This window comes from Pelobates fuscus, chromosome 7, assembly GCF_036172605.1.
Source record: "Pelobates fuscus isolate aPelFus1 chromosome 7, aPelFus1.pri, whole genome shotgun sequence".
NCBI lineage: Eukaryota > Metazoa > Chordata > Amphibia > Anura > Pelobatidae > Pelobates > Pelobates fuscus.
Window position 1 is genome coordinate 95549675 of NC_086323.1, and position 16927 is coordinate 95566601.

A 16927-nucleotide genomic window follows, 5' to 3' on the forward strand; every position below is an offset into this window, starting at 1 on the left:
TGTAAATGTGTTACAAGTGGCATGGCATTTACAATCTGACACATTTTAGAGAACCTAAAACCAAGAGGAAGTATTCTTAAGCAACTGCTTGCAAGTGTTTGAAAAGCAATACGTTAAGTCTCCAACCATAAATCACTGCAAGGTTACCATCCGCTGCTTCCTTTCTGTGGGTGACAGATGTGACCTTATTAAAGATATACTGCTGGATGGATTTTTCACATTGTTTTAGTTAAAGCAGAGATATATTGAAAAAAAAAAAAAAGCATTCCAAAACAATAAAAGAAAAATAATACAACTTCTGGATCACGCTTTTGCATGCAGTACCCTGGTTCTCATCTCAAATCCATATCATGTAGAATTCCTGATTTATAAATAAAATCAAAGGAAGATACACTGTGTATTCTCGCTTGCAATATGACTAGCACTGGCCGTCAAAGAAAAGGTTTCCTATTAGCCGAGCTTATCGTTTTAGTATCAACAGTTTGAACATGGTTTAACATTGCAAGGTAAAAAAGGCATCAATAGACTAATGAACTACTTTTTGAAAACAATTGTTGAAATGAGAGGGTTTATTTGTCCTAACCAGACTGTGCTAGCTTCAACCCGAATACAAATCTAGACAGTCTCTCACTCTTGCAATGAAACATATGAACAGTTATTATTAAAACAGTCCAGCCCCTGACCACACCAACACCCCTTAAATTAAAGTGTCCGTCATTGTCCATTTGAAATGTTTGAAGGTATGATAAAGGAACACCTCGTGGTGGAGTCCCACCCAGCAATGCTTCCATGGATCTCACCCTCAAAAATTCCTAGGTTCACGTCGGGTACACCTTGAGGATTGGGAACTCTCTGAATAGAGAGAGTTCCTTATCCCTCACCCATGATCCCCCTTCAGCCCTCTCAAGAGCTGGAGGCTCTGCGGCTTTGCAGGTGGCTTGGTGACATCCCTTGTCTGAGAGCATCAAACCTGGAAGCAGACACCCTGTCAACCTTGCAAACCTCTACACATCCGAAGCTCCTCCTGTTTAAGAAGCTTCTTAATCTCAATCCGATTGTGCACTACCTGAGATCTTTACTGAACCAGCCAGCGCTGACACATGGTGTCTCCTTTTGAGTTGCTGGCGCGTACCGACAACTAGCTCATGCCATCTCTACTGCTTTTGCTAGATGCATATATGGCCCCTCTGTCATCAGAGGTGGGAAACACTTCTTGGGAGCCTTCTCCCTGATTAGGCATGGTGAAAGATATTTTACCTCTTATTTCTGATTTGAACTACAGTTCAATGCGAGTGAGACAGGAAACTCTACTCTGCTTTACAGTCAGGAGTTTTTGTTAGAGGAATTTCTCTGGAAATCAGCATTTTTTTTTTTATATATATAATTCTTTGTTTTTGTAGTTCAAAAAAGATACACAAGCTTGGAATGTCCCAACAGCATAGGCAAGCAGTACTACTTACAGAGAAAACCAAACAGTTATAAGGCATTTGAAAACAGTGCACAATTTTTATATGAAACTGACATTCAGGCCATATTTTCATATCTAGACATTGTTGGAAGACGAGTTAGCTAGGTTTAAGGTAGCTAGACATGAGGGATAACAAGATAAGGTGAGAAACACTGTGGTAAGACACGCTTGAGTTTTAAACTTTTAATTATAGTATAGTAGAAAAGTATTTGAAAGATTATGGTTAATTATAGATCAACTGACAGTGTCAGCCAGGAGGGCCCCCTTCTTTATTGTCTATTAACCTAAATTGAGGGCCGATGGAATAGCGTGAAGCCCAGTAGGGCCATAGGTGATTAATACAAAATTATATTTGATCAAATCGAGAACAAAGCAAAATGTATGTCTCTCTAGGACTAAAAACATGAGGAGGAAGACAAATTAGAGAGCCATGAGTCCCAGCCCCATTCAGCCTACGCCCTTCAGTGGCAAAGCCTGGTCCGGTGTCATGAGGAGTTGTTTCAGGTTTTTCATCCCGGGCGCTTGCGTGCGATACAGGATCCACGGCACCGGCGATTGCCCTGTGTGAACCGCTGTCTCCCGCGGGGTACTCTATGCAATCCGCAGCGTGTGGCAGGGAGCAGCCAAGCAGGAGGGCCTCAGAAAAGGACGTTGGAGCATCAGCTGAGGGAACTGTAGCGAGCCTCGCCGTGGGGAGATTCGCCTCTCGAATCTGACCAGGAAGAGGCTGGGGCTGAAGCTGCTCTGAGGGTAGGTTGCGCTTCACTGTCCTGATTATGTAGTGGTTCTTGCGTCTCCGCCACCAACCCCAGTTTGATCTTCCAGTCTGGGAGCGTGGCTGGATAATGCGGGGTGGTCAGTAACACAGCCCTTGTGGAGCATGATTGTGTCGTTGCTCAAACAGCCTGCTTTCTAGCCATCTCCAGAAATCGGCGATAAGTCAGTCTATTTTGGACTCAATATCAGGTTGTTCAATGCCGGGGGTGGGGAGACATGCGGGCGCCACCATATTAGGTAGACCGCAGGAGTTTTCCAGCTTTGAAGTCTTCACCACTCTCTCCTGCAAAGTACAGGTGGCCTCCCAGAAGAGGACCGGGATCACCCCCCACCGGTCCAAGAAGGAAGGGTGCATGTTCACAGGTAGCAGTGTCTAGGCACCTCCAGACTGGGAGGTTGGCCGCCTCTCCCCGCCGGCGTGTACTAGGCCGCATTTGCCACGATGGGGTAAGTGGATTTTTGATCAGCCGCTGACTGCTGCAAGGGATGTCAGATGAGTCAGGGAGTATAGACCTCATTAGATTTATCTCCGTTCAAGCTTAGTGAAGACTTATATGCCTGTTACAGCAGTATGGTGGAGGAGCTAGCTCGAGATGCACTATATCAGTCAGGTGCCGCCCCCTTCGGAAAGCAGCACTTTTTAGAAAAGAAATGCAGTCAACCCCTAGAGCACTTCAGCTTTAGGAGACTGTTAGGTCTTTTTGACATTTTATTTGGCTGAGAAGTACAGTTTCAGTGAACATGTGGACTTATGGAAAATAAAGAACTAATGAGGCACTCGAGTATTAAGCTACTGTACTGCGTGCCAAGAGATTTAACAAGGTGAACATGGAGCTCAGTGGGGCTTGACGTAAGAGATACCCTATAGGATACCACTAAATTATACATGAAACTAGACAGTCAATTAAAAGTAAATATTTGTGAGCATTCTACTGATTTGTATCCACTTTATTAATTTATGTTATTCCAGGTTGTAAACGCATTTCTTATTACAAATTCTATCATTAGCATTTGAAAAGGATTAGCACACAAAGAAAGCAAATGATGCACATGGCATTATAAATTTATAAGTTATAATGCGGCACCCAACAGATTTCAAATATGTCTGTGACAGAATGAGATGACACTATCAGTGAGAGTCTAATGATCCTAGCACTTGATTTAGGAAGACCCGAAGCAAATTAATGGTTTTGCTGAAAGTAAAATAAAGAAAGTACCTATTTTTCTTTACAATTTTTTTTTATTTTTTATTTTTTTTTAGGATCTGTTTGAAAAATAATATTGAAGCCTATGGGGCCACAGCCCACGCAATTTGTATTGCTATAATTTTTTTTTGTTTTTTTATCATACGTTATTAGCACTTCACGTTCTAAACTGCCATTATCAGGCTGTTTACATATTGAGAACACAACTAGATAGTCATATTGGAAGATTAACACATGCGTCACCTGCTTCTGACATGTTCACTCAGGTAGGATTTAGAAATAACTTGCAAAGTGCAAGTTGGATAAACAGAAATTACCTCTCTGGAAATTACACCATATCCAGAGCAGAGATTACACCATGGTCCAGTTTCTTTTAAAATGTGTACCAAGTATTTAAAGGGACACTATAGTCACCAAAACAACTTTAGCTTTGTGAAGCAGTTATGGTGTATAGATCATGTCCCTGCAGTCTCACTGCTCAATTTGCTGCCATTCAGGGGTTAAATCACTGTTTATAAAGCCCTAGTCACACCTCATTGCATGTGACTAACACAGCCTTTCCAAACACTTCCTGTAAAGAGCCATTTAATGTGTATACTTCCTGTATCACAAATTATGTTTAATTTACAATTTCTTATATCATGCTCTATTGATGGCTTGCTATACCTTGTTGAAGCCTCCTGTGTATGATTAAAGTTCAATTTATAGAGCAGGAGTTTAAAAAAAAAAAAAACTTTTAAAGAAAGTTACATCTGATTGAAAATTAAACTATTTTGCTTTCATGCAGGCTGTGTCAGTGCCTGGGGCTGCTTAAACAGAAATAAAAGTGATAAAAGATAAAAGTGATAAGAAATAAAAGTGAGGCATGATCTATACACCCAAACTGCTTCCTTAAGCTACATTTGTTCTGTTGACTGTAGTGTCCCTTTAACAAATAATATCACAATCCACAGTCCACTTACAAAGCAAGTGAGAAGAAATAGAAACATTGTTTCAGTTCTCCTCTTTGTATGCGCTTATAGCAGGGGTGTCCAAACTTTTTTCAAAGAGGGACAGATTTGATGAAGTTAACATGCGTGAACCATTAAAACTGAATGCAAATTTTTTATGCAAAGTTTATTGCAAACGGCATACTTTTCATTTCATCTCTTTATTCGGTCTCAGGTCTCGGTCCATTCTCTCTCTCTGTCCCAGCAGGGAGTAGGAACCAAGTCCCACGATTGCGCTCCCCAAATCCCGCGAATACCATGATGTCCAAGAGATTGCGAGAACGCAGACTGAGGTCACTGCACGTCCGTCTGCATTCTCGCAATCTCTTGGCCCCCAGTGAATCCCTGAGCACCGCTCAGGACCACGGCGTTCAAAGATCCAGTGTCCTGAGCAGCACTCAGGGATTCACTGGGGGCCACAACACATAGATTTACCAAATTAACGGAGAGACTGTATTAAACTGGAACTTTGGACATGACTGGCTTATAGCAATGATTCAGGGAGCTAAGTGGTGTGGATTTCAGCATTTAATTTCATTTTTCACAGCACAAATACATTTTTGTTAAATATAGAAATAGGTAAACACTATATCAAAAGTTCTGGGAAGTGACAGTTCTGTATTAAACTTAAAAGTAACTAAAAACTATAATGCTGAAATGAAACGGGTACCTACTGGCTACAGAAGGTTTGGTAAAAAAAACTATTACTCGTTTAAAGAGAAACTATAGGCTAGGAATACAAAATTGTATTCCTAGCACTATAGCTCCCTATAGTGCTAGGAATCCCTCGCTCGTGCAACCCCTCCCTCAGTGTTGGGTCAGGCTCCACATCCACAGGGAGCACATTAGGACCGCCCCATAGGAAAGCAGTTTATAATGCTTTCCTATGAGGTTTTGGATGACGCTGCACGCCCATGCATAGCGTCACCACAAGTCGCCCAACTACCCCACTAGTGGCTGTATGGTAGAGGTGGAGTTAACCCTGGATGGTAAATATTGCAGTTTCTCAATAACTGTAATAATTACTATTGCAGGGTTAAACTGACAGGGGCACTGCATCCAGACCCCTTTGATTAACTGAAATAGTCTGGGTGTCTAGTGTCCCTTTAACCCATTAAGGACCAAACTTCTGGAATAAAAGGGAATTATGACATGTCACACATGTCATGTGTCCTTAAGGGGTTAAACAATATTTAGTGTGAAGTAAGCTGGGAGCTCAGAAACAGTTATGCAGTGGTGTCAGCTCCAGAACAAGGACCAAGATCTGAGTCTCCAAACACAGTCTTGCAGTTAAAGGGACACTAGTCACCAGAACAACTACAGTTTAACGAAGTTGTTCTGGTGAATATAATCATTATCTTCAGGTATTTTCAAGCTCCGCATGGAGACACTGAATTTCCCTCATAGAGATGCATTGAGCCCCCTGCTGATTTCAGCCAATCCAATGCCTTCCCTATGGGAAGTTTTCTCCTAATCCGTACATTTGCTGGACAAAACTGCTAGCACAATGCATAGATAAAATCGTAGGCTCAATGAAAGTTGTATTTCTTTGATCCTAGGTATGTGATATCGTGTCATGTTTTGTTTTACATATCAAGATCACTGTGGATTTTCATTTTTTTCAGCAAAGGCTGCAATGATTCATTTTTTATTTTGGGCTGTGTTTACACCTGCTATAATTTTATTTTAGTGGATCCACTTCAGTGTTTGTTTTCTTACTTCGATCTTTACTTTTTAATGTTCTTGCTATTCTATTAAACTCCCACCCCCCACTGTGTTACAATTGAGAGGGATTACATGCCCGCCACTATGATCAGTGTAAAATGGAATTCAGTGTCTGGAGTTTAATAGATAATTACCAGAAATAAAAATAATGCAATTACATTTGTGTATTTCTTTTTGTTAAACAAAGGCTTTTATCACTGTCTTAATAGGTTTGTGTTGGCCTTTTTGTTAATTTCTTGTAATAATTTTAAGTACACTTACTACCTGCACAAAGTCAGCTGTTTCATTGAATACATGTGACACAGAATTAAATGTAAGTGGATTTTACATTAACTGTAGAAATGTGTTGATTAAAACTCTAATCAGAGGCTTATAAAGCATAACAATCACTTCTGGTTGCGTTAAATGGGACATTTTTCAATCAATTATAATAAAATTTGCTAGCCTAATTGAACATCTTGTGTAAAAGCAGGCACTGTTGGCTTAGAGGAGAACTATTACTTTCTGATTAAATTTAAACCGTACCCGTCACCCCACCCTCCTTTCCTTATGGCCCCCGTATGATTATAAAAAAAACTACCTAACCTATTGCCTTTGGTTTTTTAATTATTAGCTTTTCTTCCTAGTGACAGACGTCAATAACTGGGCCCAGGTTAGATAAAATGTATTTTTGGTTGTAGACTCTAAAAGTGAACCATTCATAGGCTCACTTTAGGTTTTAATATTTCCTTAAAGGGACACTATAGTCACTAGAACAACTACAGCTTAATGTAGTTGCTCTGGTGAGTATAATAGCTCCCTTCAGGCATTTTCAGAGAAAAGGCAGTGTTTACATTGCCCCTAGGGACACCTCCAAGTGGCCACTGGAGGAGCTTCCTGGCTCAGGGCACATTAGCAGCCCTGCCGTTCAGCGACCCCACGCTCTGCATGGAGACACTGAATTTTCCTCATAGAGATGCATGTATTCAATGCATCTCTATGAGGAAGTCCTGATTGTCCAAAACAGCATTTGGCCCCGCTCCTGTGCCGATTTTAGCCAATCCAATGCTTTCCCTATGGGAAAGCATTGGATTGGCTGAAAATCGTCCATTTTGATGATGTCACAAAGGGGCGGAGCCATGTGGAGCGGAAAATAAGGTGAGTTTTAACCTTTTATAGGTGGGTGTAGCACTATAGGGTCAGGAATACATGTTTGTGTTCCTGAACCTATAGTGATCCTTTAACCACTCAAGGACACAACTTCTGGAATGAAAGGGAATCATGACGGAATATTTCCGTCATGTGTCCTTAACAGGTTAAAGGACAATCAGCTCAAAACTATTTATTTTTACAATAAGAATACTTTTACGCAAGTTTTGAAAAGAAAGTAAGTATATGTAACAGCAAAACGAAAATAACTTTTGTATATGTCAGACAGTGTTTGAAAACTGTATACAATATAAACGTAAAAGTAAAAGTATGGCAAAACAATTTATAAAGGAATATTACCAAATTAAAAAAAAGCTGCAGATAAAACCAAAAATAAGGTGCACTGTGAATACCATATTATAAAAGTACAATACAATCAACAAATATATAACACCAGTGAAGTATTTTTAGGCACAGTGCACTTTAGTAAGATTGTGGTATTTTATGCCATGTACATACATACATATATATATATATATATATATATATATATATATATATATATATATATATATATATATACACACGGTTATATTAAGTGATGTTATTTGTTTATTGTATTGTACTTTTATATTGTGGAATTTACTGAATTATATTAGTCTTAAAGTTGCACCTTGTTTTTGTTTAGGGTTTGAAAACTGATAGTTTGTAACAGTTGTACTTTAATCTCATAGGAACATTCCAAGCACCATAATAACCGTTATACCAACTCTAGTGGTTATAATGCCAGAGGTGTCCTGCCACCCTCCCAGAGCATGTAGTTAAACCATCTAAGATTTGACAACTAAATTGGGTTGCGCTGGGTAACTGCTGTCTCCTCCCCTGCAGCCAGAAGTTACTGCCACCGAGCCACGCATTGTCATTATTTTTGGCTGTGAGTATTCATCGGACGCCCTTAGCCAATAAGAAAGCTCTGCACAGCACAGCGAAACTAACTGGAGCTATTGCAATACAAAACATCAGTGAAACAGTGATGGGAACTAGGCAATTGATTAATGCAGAGTTTATCGCTATTTTCCAAGCTTGGGAATACTTTCCTGAGGCACACATTCCTCCTGTATTATTCAGAAATTAGGAACTTATTACCAGAGCATTTGCATCTAGGCAGAGTACAAAAAGAGTAATGGAATGCCTCACTTGTAAAACTAGCATTTTCAGCATTCAGGAGTTGACTGAAGCATTGTGATAGGATCCTCCGCCACAGATTGAGAATTTGAAGGAACACTACATACTCCACTTTAAAAATTATGCCTTTGCTACGTGTTTTGGTTTTTGTCTGCTATTGAAACCATGCATGCATTTTTTATTTACAGGTATTGAAAATAAACAGCTTGCAAGCTCAATGAGAAACCTCTGATTATTTCACTGTAAAAATACTGAAAGTATTGTCTGGGGGAAAAGAGGAGGGCTTGCTAAGGCTGCAGTACATAAGAACTGCATTAAAGGATCTCTATAGTCACCCAGACCACTTAAGCTCAATGAAGTGGTCTGGGTGCCAGGTCCCCCAGGTTTTAACCCTGCAGCTGTAAACATGTTTACATTGCAGGGTTAATCCAGCCTCTAGTGGCTGTCTTCCTGAATAATGCTTTCCTATAGGCGGTTTGAATGCGCGCGCGGCTCTGGCCGCGCATGCGCATTCGGCTCCACTCGGTAGGTGGAGGATAGGTCACCAGCACCGAGGGAGCCCGGCGCTGGATTAAGGTAAGTGGCTGAAGGGGTTTTAACTCCTTCAGCCCAGAAGGAGGTGGGCCCTAAGGACTATATAGTGCCAGGAAAAAGAGTTTGTTTTCCTGGCACTATAGTGGTCCTTTAATATGTACCCTCTAGTGCAGGCATAGGCAACCTTCAGCACTCCAGATGTTTTGTACTACACCTCCCATGATGCTTTGCCAGCATTATGGGTGTAACAGCATTATGGAGGATGAAGTCCACAACATCTGGAGTGCCGAAGGTTGCCTATCCCTGCTCTAGTGAATATTTTTTTATTTGTTATGAAGGTATATCTACTAAACAGTGATTTATATTGCTTTGCCTATTTGGGCAGTGCAGTGTCTCTTTAAATGTTTTAACAAGCTGATGTTCTTAATGGTAAAATTGGCCTGGTAGCAATTGAGCCATGCACTCTTTGGTTGCCTCATACAAGACCGTGACTGGTAGAACTAAAATCAACCAATCACCAAGTTCTGAAGAAAACATCAACTAGAACTGCACTGCTGAAATAACCAACATATGTCCTAACCAATACTTGATCAAAGCAGCACGGCTAATACAATGCATTGAATCTGATGTTAAATTAACACTCCAGGTTGATATAGATCACCAATTTATTATATAATAGATTTTTTTTTTTATAAATTTGCAAATAAATGGAAATAAAATAGATAAATAAAAGACACCTTTGAAAGGCATACACACTTGCTGTAAAATCCCAGGGTTTGCATCTTCCTACAATGAGCTCTGCTCAGGCTAGGTAGAAGCCAACAGCAGCAACATTTTGAAAATGAGTTGAGCACATCCCATAAACCTCTAATTATCGTGGTCACTCTATGAAAAAAGCCCACACGAAAATTGCCCACAGAAAAACAGCCCACGCAGACTAACATGCACATATAGCACTTAAATGGTTATCGATATCTTGTGATTAAAATATTTAATATGCAACAATTTGCGTTGGGATTTTTTCCAAGTATAATTAAAAGTGGCCTGTGTATGAAGAGGGCTCAAAACTTGGAAAATAACTAAATATCTTAATTTCTCACAACTTTTTCGATTGTACTCATATTAAACGATGATATATATATATATATATATTCATATTTGATCTGATATGAAAGCCCTGCTTCTCCTGAACAAAATGATATACAATGAGTGTGGGGGCACTTAATATAAAAAGAGGTAAGTTATGGTTGAACCGACATGTTGCTCAAATTCTAGGTTTTGTTTTGATCATAACTTGCTTCAGTGCTTAAGGGGTTAAAGCGGTCTTCATACACGGCCACTTTTGTTTAGCAATGAATAAGTATACTTATAACATATTACTGTTTATTCATGCTCGATAAAATGACAACACAAATTGCATATGAATATGAAATATTTTAATCATAAGATATCAATATTATAAAATACAGGCAATACCGTTTTATGCTTATAAATGGGAGATCAATAGTTATCTACATTTTTATACATCTATGGTACTTTAAATTGTGCATACATCTTCACCTTAACTTGAAAATTACTATATATGTTCATATTATTCTGTGTGGGTATTTTTCTTTGTAAGCTTATTTCAGTGTAGGCAATTTTGCGCACATGGAATTGTCTTGTTCGCATTTATGACAGCGGGGTTTTTTCATGTGTGCTTTTTTCTGGTCACCCATCGTGGCTTATGGTATATGTTGCACCGTGACCACTTCAGTGATTTGACAGCCATGGTTACTAAAAAAAAAATGCCTTATTAATTAATTACATTCATGCTAAACAAGTAAATTTACACAGAAAAAAAATTACACAAGTGTTCCTTTACTATAGGAGTACAAACAAACTAGGGTTAAATTGAGCATGGCAATTACTGGGCAAAAGTACCGTAAGTATTCACGTTGAGAACAATTGCAATAAAATTATCAACTCTAATTAGCCAGATAAAACCACAACACAATTATGAGACATATCTTCTTATATTTCCCCCAAAAAATCATTGATAAAAGAATTGCATTACATAGGTTAAGCACATTACCAAAAGGCACACTATATGGAACCCAATAAAATACAAAAATTATGAATCAAGGATAGCACACCTGGCAAATTATGGAACGCAGAGAATGTGACGGAGAAAGGTTGCTTATGTGCACTCCAAATAGTTATTCACATAACTCTGTATTGATAAAAATAGCTCATCTGAAAAAATTACCCAAATCAATTCAGTGCTTAGTGAATAAGTCCCAAAAATATTTGCGTAAATAATCCATTATGAAAAATCTAGGATGGTTCCCTGCATGATATTTTCACATTTTAACAGTAAGATCTATCAGCCTACACAGAAGGTGACATCAATTGCAATCCAATTTTGTCTGTATGATGAGCGGAGAATATTAATACAAGGGTCATCTCCTTGCAGTCTGGGGACCCGAATCTCTGGCAAAACCAGGACATAATTGTCGCAGTCTGCCCAAGATTAGAGGGTGTTACACACTGCCAAGTGGCAACTGCCATTATTTTAATTGTGAGGACATGAATGCCCCAACAGTCAAGTCCTTCGTAATCCCTAACACTAACTCTCAACTCCTACAAAATTAATTCTTACATAGAAGCTTTAGTAGACATCTTATGGTTTTGGTGCATATATGCAGTCTCTTATATCTGGCAATGTAAAATATTTGGCAGAGAACAAGCCTCTAGTCTAGTTGATGTCAGACAGACAACCACTAGAGTTTCATCCTCCTTAGGACTTTCGAAAAATGTAAAGTACTTTATGTTAAGTATAGGATTGATGGAGCACAGTGATTGCCACATTTGTGTTCTATGTCCCCAATTCTTCACTAGAAATTATTAGATTGTACCAATATAATCCGTCACGATGATCCCAGAAGAGGTGAAGCCTTTGCTGGACTGCATGAAAATTGAAGATTATGCTAGCTTTAGTGTACAAATAATCTTAATTTTAGTAATGACAGTGTAGCAGGCCCTGTAACACCGGACAGTATTTATCCCGATCTGGAATAGAGATAGGAAATGGCCGCCATGAATCTCGCGGTACTCGCGAGATCCAAGATGGCCAACGCTATCGCGTAACTTAAAGTAGGCCTGCGGATCGCGAGCCCGCCAAAAACGCGTAAAAGGCGCCCCGGTCGTCCCCTCAGCCTGACCCTCCAAGTCTACTGGCCCGACAGAAATATGCCCTAACTGACCCGTGATGCAGGCGCAGCACTGGCAGCCGCAACACCCACAGACCGAAAAGGTATGGAAGCACAATAAACAGTAGAGGATTTAGGCTGGGAATACAGTAGACAGAAAAGAAAAACGTTTTATAATCACATCAAGTATAAATAAAAAGGACAGGATCAAGGGGAGAACCAGGGAACAGAATTAATAGTAAAATGAAAGGAAAAACAGCAATAAGAATTATCATATGAATAATAAATCTTAGGAAAAATAAATACTCTGACCTGTGCCAGGCAGGAGCAGCAAAGAAAGAGGAACTTATGTCACTGTCAGGGCCTTTTATGTGCCATCTGACTTTTCTCTGATTGGTTGTTACTGTTTCTTTGCTGCTGGAGATTTTTAGTAAAGAGAGTTATGCAAATAGGAAGCCTCCTGTCATGTGGTAAAATTCTGATGCAGCAACCGAGAGAAACGGTCATGTGACGTCCAAGAAGTAAAACGGCATCAAATACTGCTCATAGGAAAGCATTCAAATCAATATATTCCTAAGAGAAGCATTGTACTGCATTTGTGCAAGTGCATTTCATACCAAATGCTGCCTTATGAGGAGCATTGGATTGGACCAGAGCATTGGAGGAGGAGAGAGGACCTTGGCATCTGAATTTACAATGTAGTAACATTCCAAGGTTAAAATTAAACAAACTTGTTTTTAACCGCTAAGCTACCTTTACACTAACCTAAAAATGTAAGCTAGTATAAACGATACATAAAATAAGTGTGTGGGGGGGTAGGGTACATGAATACATGACATTTGGTTCCTGAGACAGTTAAAAACCACCGACCCTCCAGTCCAAGGGTTTGTTATGTTTATTGTGATGTCTCCAGAAACGCTGCATTGCATTATCTTTCCATAACAAGTTGTCCACTGACACACGTGTATGTATATATATATATATATATATATATACACACACACACACAGCAATACATGATACACATACACACACAGCAATACATGATACACATACACACACAGCAATACATGATACACATACACACAGCAATACATGATACACATACACACACAGCAATACATGATACACATACACACACAGCAATTCATATACATCTCTCTGTAATAAAGCCCAGTGTGTAGCTGGCTGGCTGGCTCCAGTTATCCCCGGGGTGCCCCTGTGGCAGGGTCGGGGTCTCGGGTGATGCAGGTGTTGTTACCTTGATCCTGTCCAGGTAGGAGGCCGGTACGTAGCCCGTGTCCCCGGTGCTGCAGCGACTGGCCAGCCACCAGTGCTGGTTACATCGCTCCAGGATGATGAAGCTCTCTCCGGCCGCGAACTGCATGGAGTTGGGCTCCGGGGAGCGGAATGCGTACAGCGCTCGGTACATGGTGGACGCGCTCACCGGACCGGGCCAGGCTGGGGGGAACCGGGCGCGCTCCCGATGCTAGAAGTCAGGCTCGCGGCCGCTGCTGGGATATCACGTGACAGGACGCGCTCAGGCACGTTCCCATCCGCATGGGATCACGTGGGGCTGGAAACCCGGCTGCTTCTCTCTTTTTTTTTTTTTTTTTTCTTTTTTTTCAAACAACCTTTATTGTTAAATTGTGTTTTGTTCCTGATATCAAATTGGCATTTTCTGGGTGCTTAATGATTTACTGTTATAGTACACTGAATGTGTCCACATGCTCTGCACAAACTCAGTGTCATAAAAACAAAACAAAAGTTTAAATATAATTCAGTTTGTTGAAGAAATCACTTGCCTGCATTTCCCTATTTCCCATTCTAACAGCCATCTCTTTGCATCATATGTCAGCTGTCTGAACAAGATCCCACTATTCCGCACCTTTCAAAATCAACTTAAAGCAGCGTTTCCCAATTGGTGTTCCGTGGAACCCCAGAGAACACAAATTGGCGTCTGCCAAAATTTCAGGAAACAAAATGGGTGCCATGATAATTGAGGCGGGCAGCGAGGGAACACTCTCCCCTGCTCAGCATCAACGTGCACACATCAGTGATGCTGGAGCTGGAATATGACGTCCAAACACACACAAACATACTGACTGAAACAGGCTGACACACATACACCATGAAGTCCCCCACTTACCTTGATTTCAAATGGTCTCTCCATGGGTCCAAGTCCAGGCCTGGCTGCCTTGACTCTCTTTTAGCTGCGCCCTTGCATCGATTGTTCAATGCGTTCATGCGCTGCCGGTATATGAGAGGTCTTTAAGGAGTGCGGCTCTTTGATCTTTGCAGGCTGAGGTTGAAGGCATCGGGCACTAGTTTGCAACTATGTAAGTACTCCCTAGCGCCCGTTGCCATTACCTGTGGCACGCAATACAGAATGTGTCCCACAAAGAGGGGCGCTTCTTATGGGCGCCCCCCCTTAAGAAGCGGGCCGCCTAATCGCCCTGTAGGACACGCTGGCCACGGCCGGCCAACTTAGGGCACCCCTAGGTGTGGCGATTATTTAGTAAGGAAGAGTAGGCACCTGCTTACCTGGATGGCAGGTCCCTTCTCTGCTGATGTATGCTGGGAGAAATAGATACTCCATGCCAGCACTCCCAAAAAGGTAGGGAGGCTGGTTGGAGTGAAACTTAAAAAAATAAACTGTGTATGTGTCTGTTAAGGAGTTTGTACGTGTGTTTGTCAGTGAGTATGTATGTGTGCTTGTCAGTAAAAGTGTATGTGTGCTTGTCAGTGAGAGTGCATGTGTGCTTGTCAGTGTGTGTGTGTGGATGTGTGTTTGTCACTGAGAGCGTATGTGCGTTTGTCAGTGAGTGTGTATGTGTGTTTGTCACTGAGAGTGGATGTGTGCTTGTGTGTCAGTGTGTGTATCTTTGTGCATCCGACCCTATTTAACGCCTGATATGGCAAAGGTGCTTGTCCATGCCGCTGTCCTCTCTTGCCTTGACTACTGTAATCCACTTCTCAGTGGTCTTATGTGTTCCCAACTTGACCCATTATAGGGATTATACTGACTGTGTTGAGATTTCACTGAAATTCTGCTTTGTCTTAGAACCTTTCCTCTGCTTGACGCTGGGCAGAGCTACTGCCACCAATCCTTGTCATTTTGGCAGCAGAGAAATTAGCTCTTTGTTAGGAGGTAAGCTTGTCTTCTTCAAGACCTAAGGTTCAGGAGACCCTTTTGATCCAAGTGATTATTTATAGACCTCACTGTTATACTCTCATGCATGCCTTACATTTTGAGATTCACTTTGAATTCTCACTTTAGTGAAAAACCCAGTTTCTTCATTTCTAACAGTCTCATGTTATATCTGTGGAGTCACAGTGACACTACATGGTCAAGTTTGACAATAACAGCTGCTGCCCTAAATAATAATTACAAAGTATTTAACCAATGTATTGAATCATCTATAAAATCAAATTTTCCAAAGGTTTATATGTAGATTTACCCTTTGGCCCATTATTCTGTGATACTACCGTAGTTCTATTTTCATTATGCATGCTACATTGTACTCTTTATTGCAATATCATATACAGGAGTGCCTTCCATATTTCCATAGCACAAGAACATATGCACTCTTTCTATACAACATGAATGGGTGCACTCTCTGTTACTATGATCCATGCTGGGGTGTGCACTGTTTCAATCACATGCATATGCCCCAAAACCGAAAAGAGAACCCTTCCCCACCATATTTTCAGTATTATCCAGGGTTGTGTGCTCAAAATGTTACATCACAAAATAAAAAAAACTAAAGTATTGTTGTTGTTTTTTAAACAAAAGTATATAAAAGTTTCTTAGCATAATAATTGGTAATTGTTACAATAAAACAAAAATAAAAAAAATCATGCGTCCCTGGGTGGGCTTGAACCACCAACCTTTCGGTTAACAGCCGAACGCGCTAACCGATTGCGCCACAGAGACGTTCTGTGTATGTTGCCTGAAAATTTATGATAGATCAGTGTTTTGTGTTTTCTGTTTTCTTGTAAAATTTTAATTATCTGGCAGATATATAAATCTGGTAATTTATCAGTCACATGAGAGAATGACTGCTATTCAGAAATATGTCTATATTATATATATTCCCGTGACACAGGAGAAGACATTAATTTACTTTTAATTAAAAGTTAAAATATTAAATTTGTTTAAATGGATTTTAAATTGATTTGATTTCTTTCATCCAAATAAAAGTATGAAAGTATGTGTGAACCAAATCAGAACAAAATAGGAGTATTTGGCAACATTTGCTAAATGATTGAAGTTAATATTTGGTAGCAACCACTGTTCTTTCAACAAAAATGTGAATTCATTGACTTTGGGAAACCGCAAAACGTTGTTTAACCTTTGCCGAAACCCGGGATCGAACCAGGGACCTTTAGATCTTCAGTCTAACGCTCTCCCAACTGAGCTATTTCGGCAGCCATGTGGTCAGGAGTGCAGTCCTTCGTTATGTGTCTCTGTCAATAGGTGAGGGGAAATAATGAAAAGACGAATAAGTAAACGAATAAATCAGTTAAAGGAATAAACTTTAATCCTAATTTTTTTTTTTTTTTTTTTTTAACAAAGTAAAAATTATAATAAAAGTAAATGTTCTTAAATTAAAAAAAAAAAAGATTTTTTTTTGCATCAAAATTAGAAGAATAGAAACTTGCCCATCAGTACATTGTGGTTATCTTGCAGCCCTTGGATGGCAATATGACAATTCTAATTAC

The 16927-nt window shown here is 40.0% G+C and overlaps 1 protein-coding gene and 1 non-coding gene across 2 annotated transcripts in view; both read right to left on the bottom strand.

Annotated features, from left to right (window-relative positions):
• The window catches only part of NCKIPSD (NCK interacting protein with SH3 domain), a 105505-nt gene extending 91773 nt beyond the window's left edge, over positions 1–13732 (bottom strand). The window contains exon 1 of the mRNA XM_063426225.1: positions 13464–13732. Coding sequence (XP_063282295.1) covers positions 13464–13634 — 171 coding nt within the window. The 5' untranslated portion in view covers positions 13635–13732. The remainder of the gene's footprint in view (positions 1–13463) is intronic.
• A 2828-nt stretch (positions 13733–16560) lies between these two features.
• Positions 16561–16633, bottom strand: TRNAF-GAA (transfer RNA phenylalanine (anticodon GAA)). The gene has a single exon. It is a non-coding gene; the product is annotated as a tRNA-Phe (tRNA).
• Positions 16634–16927: the final 294 nt, after the last annotated feature.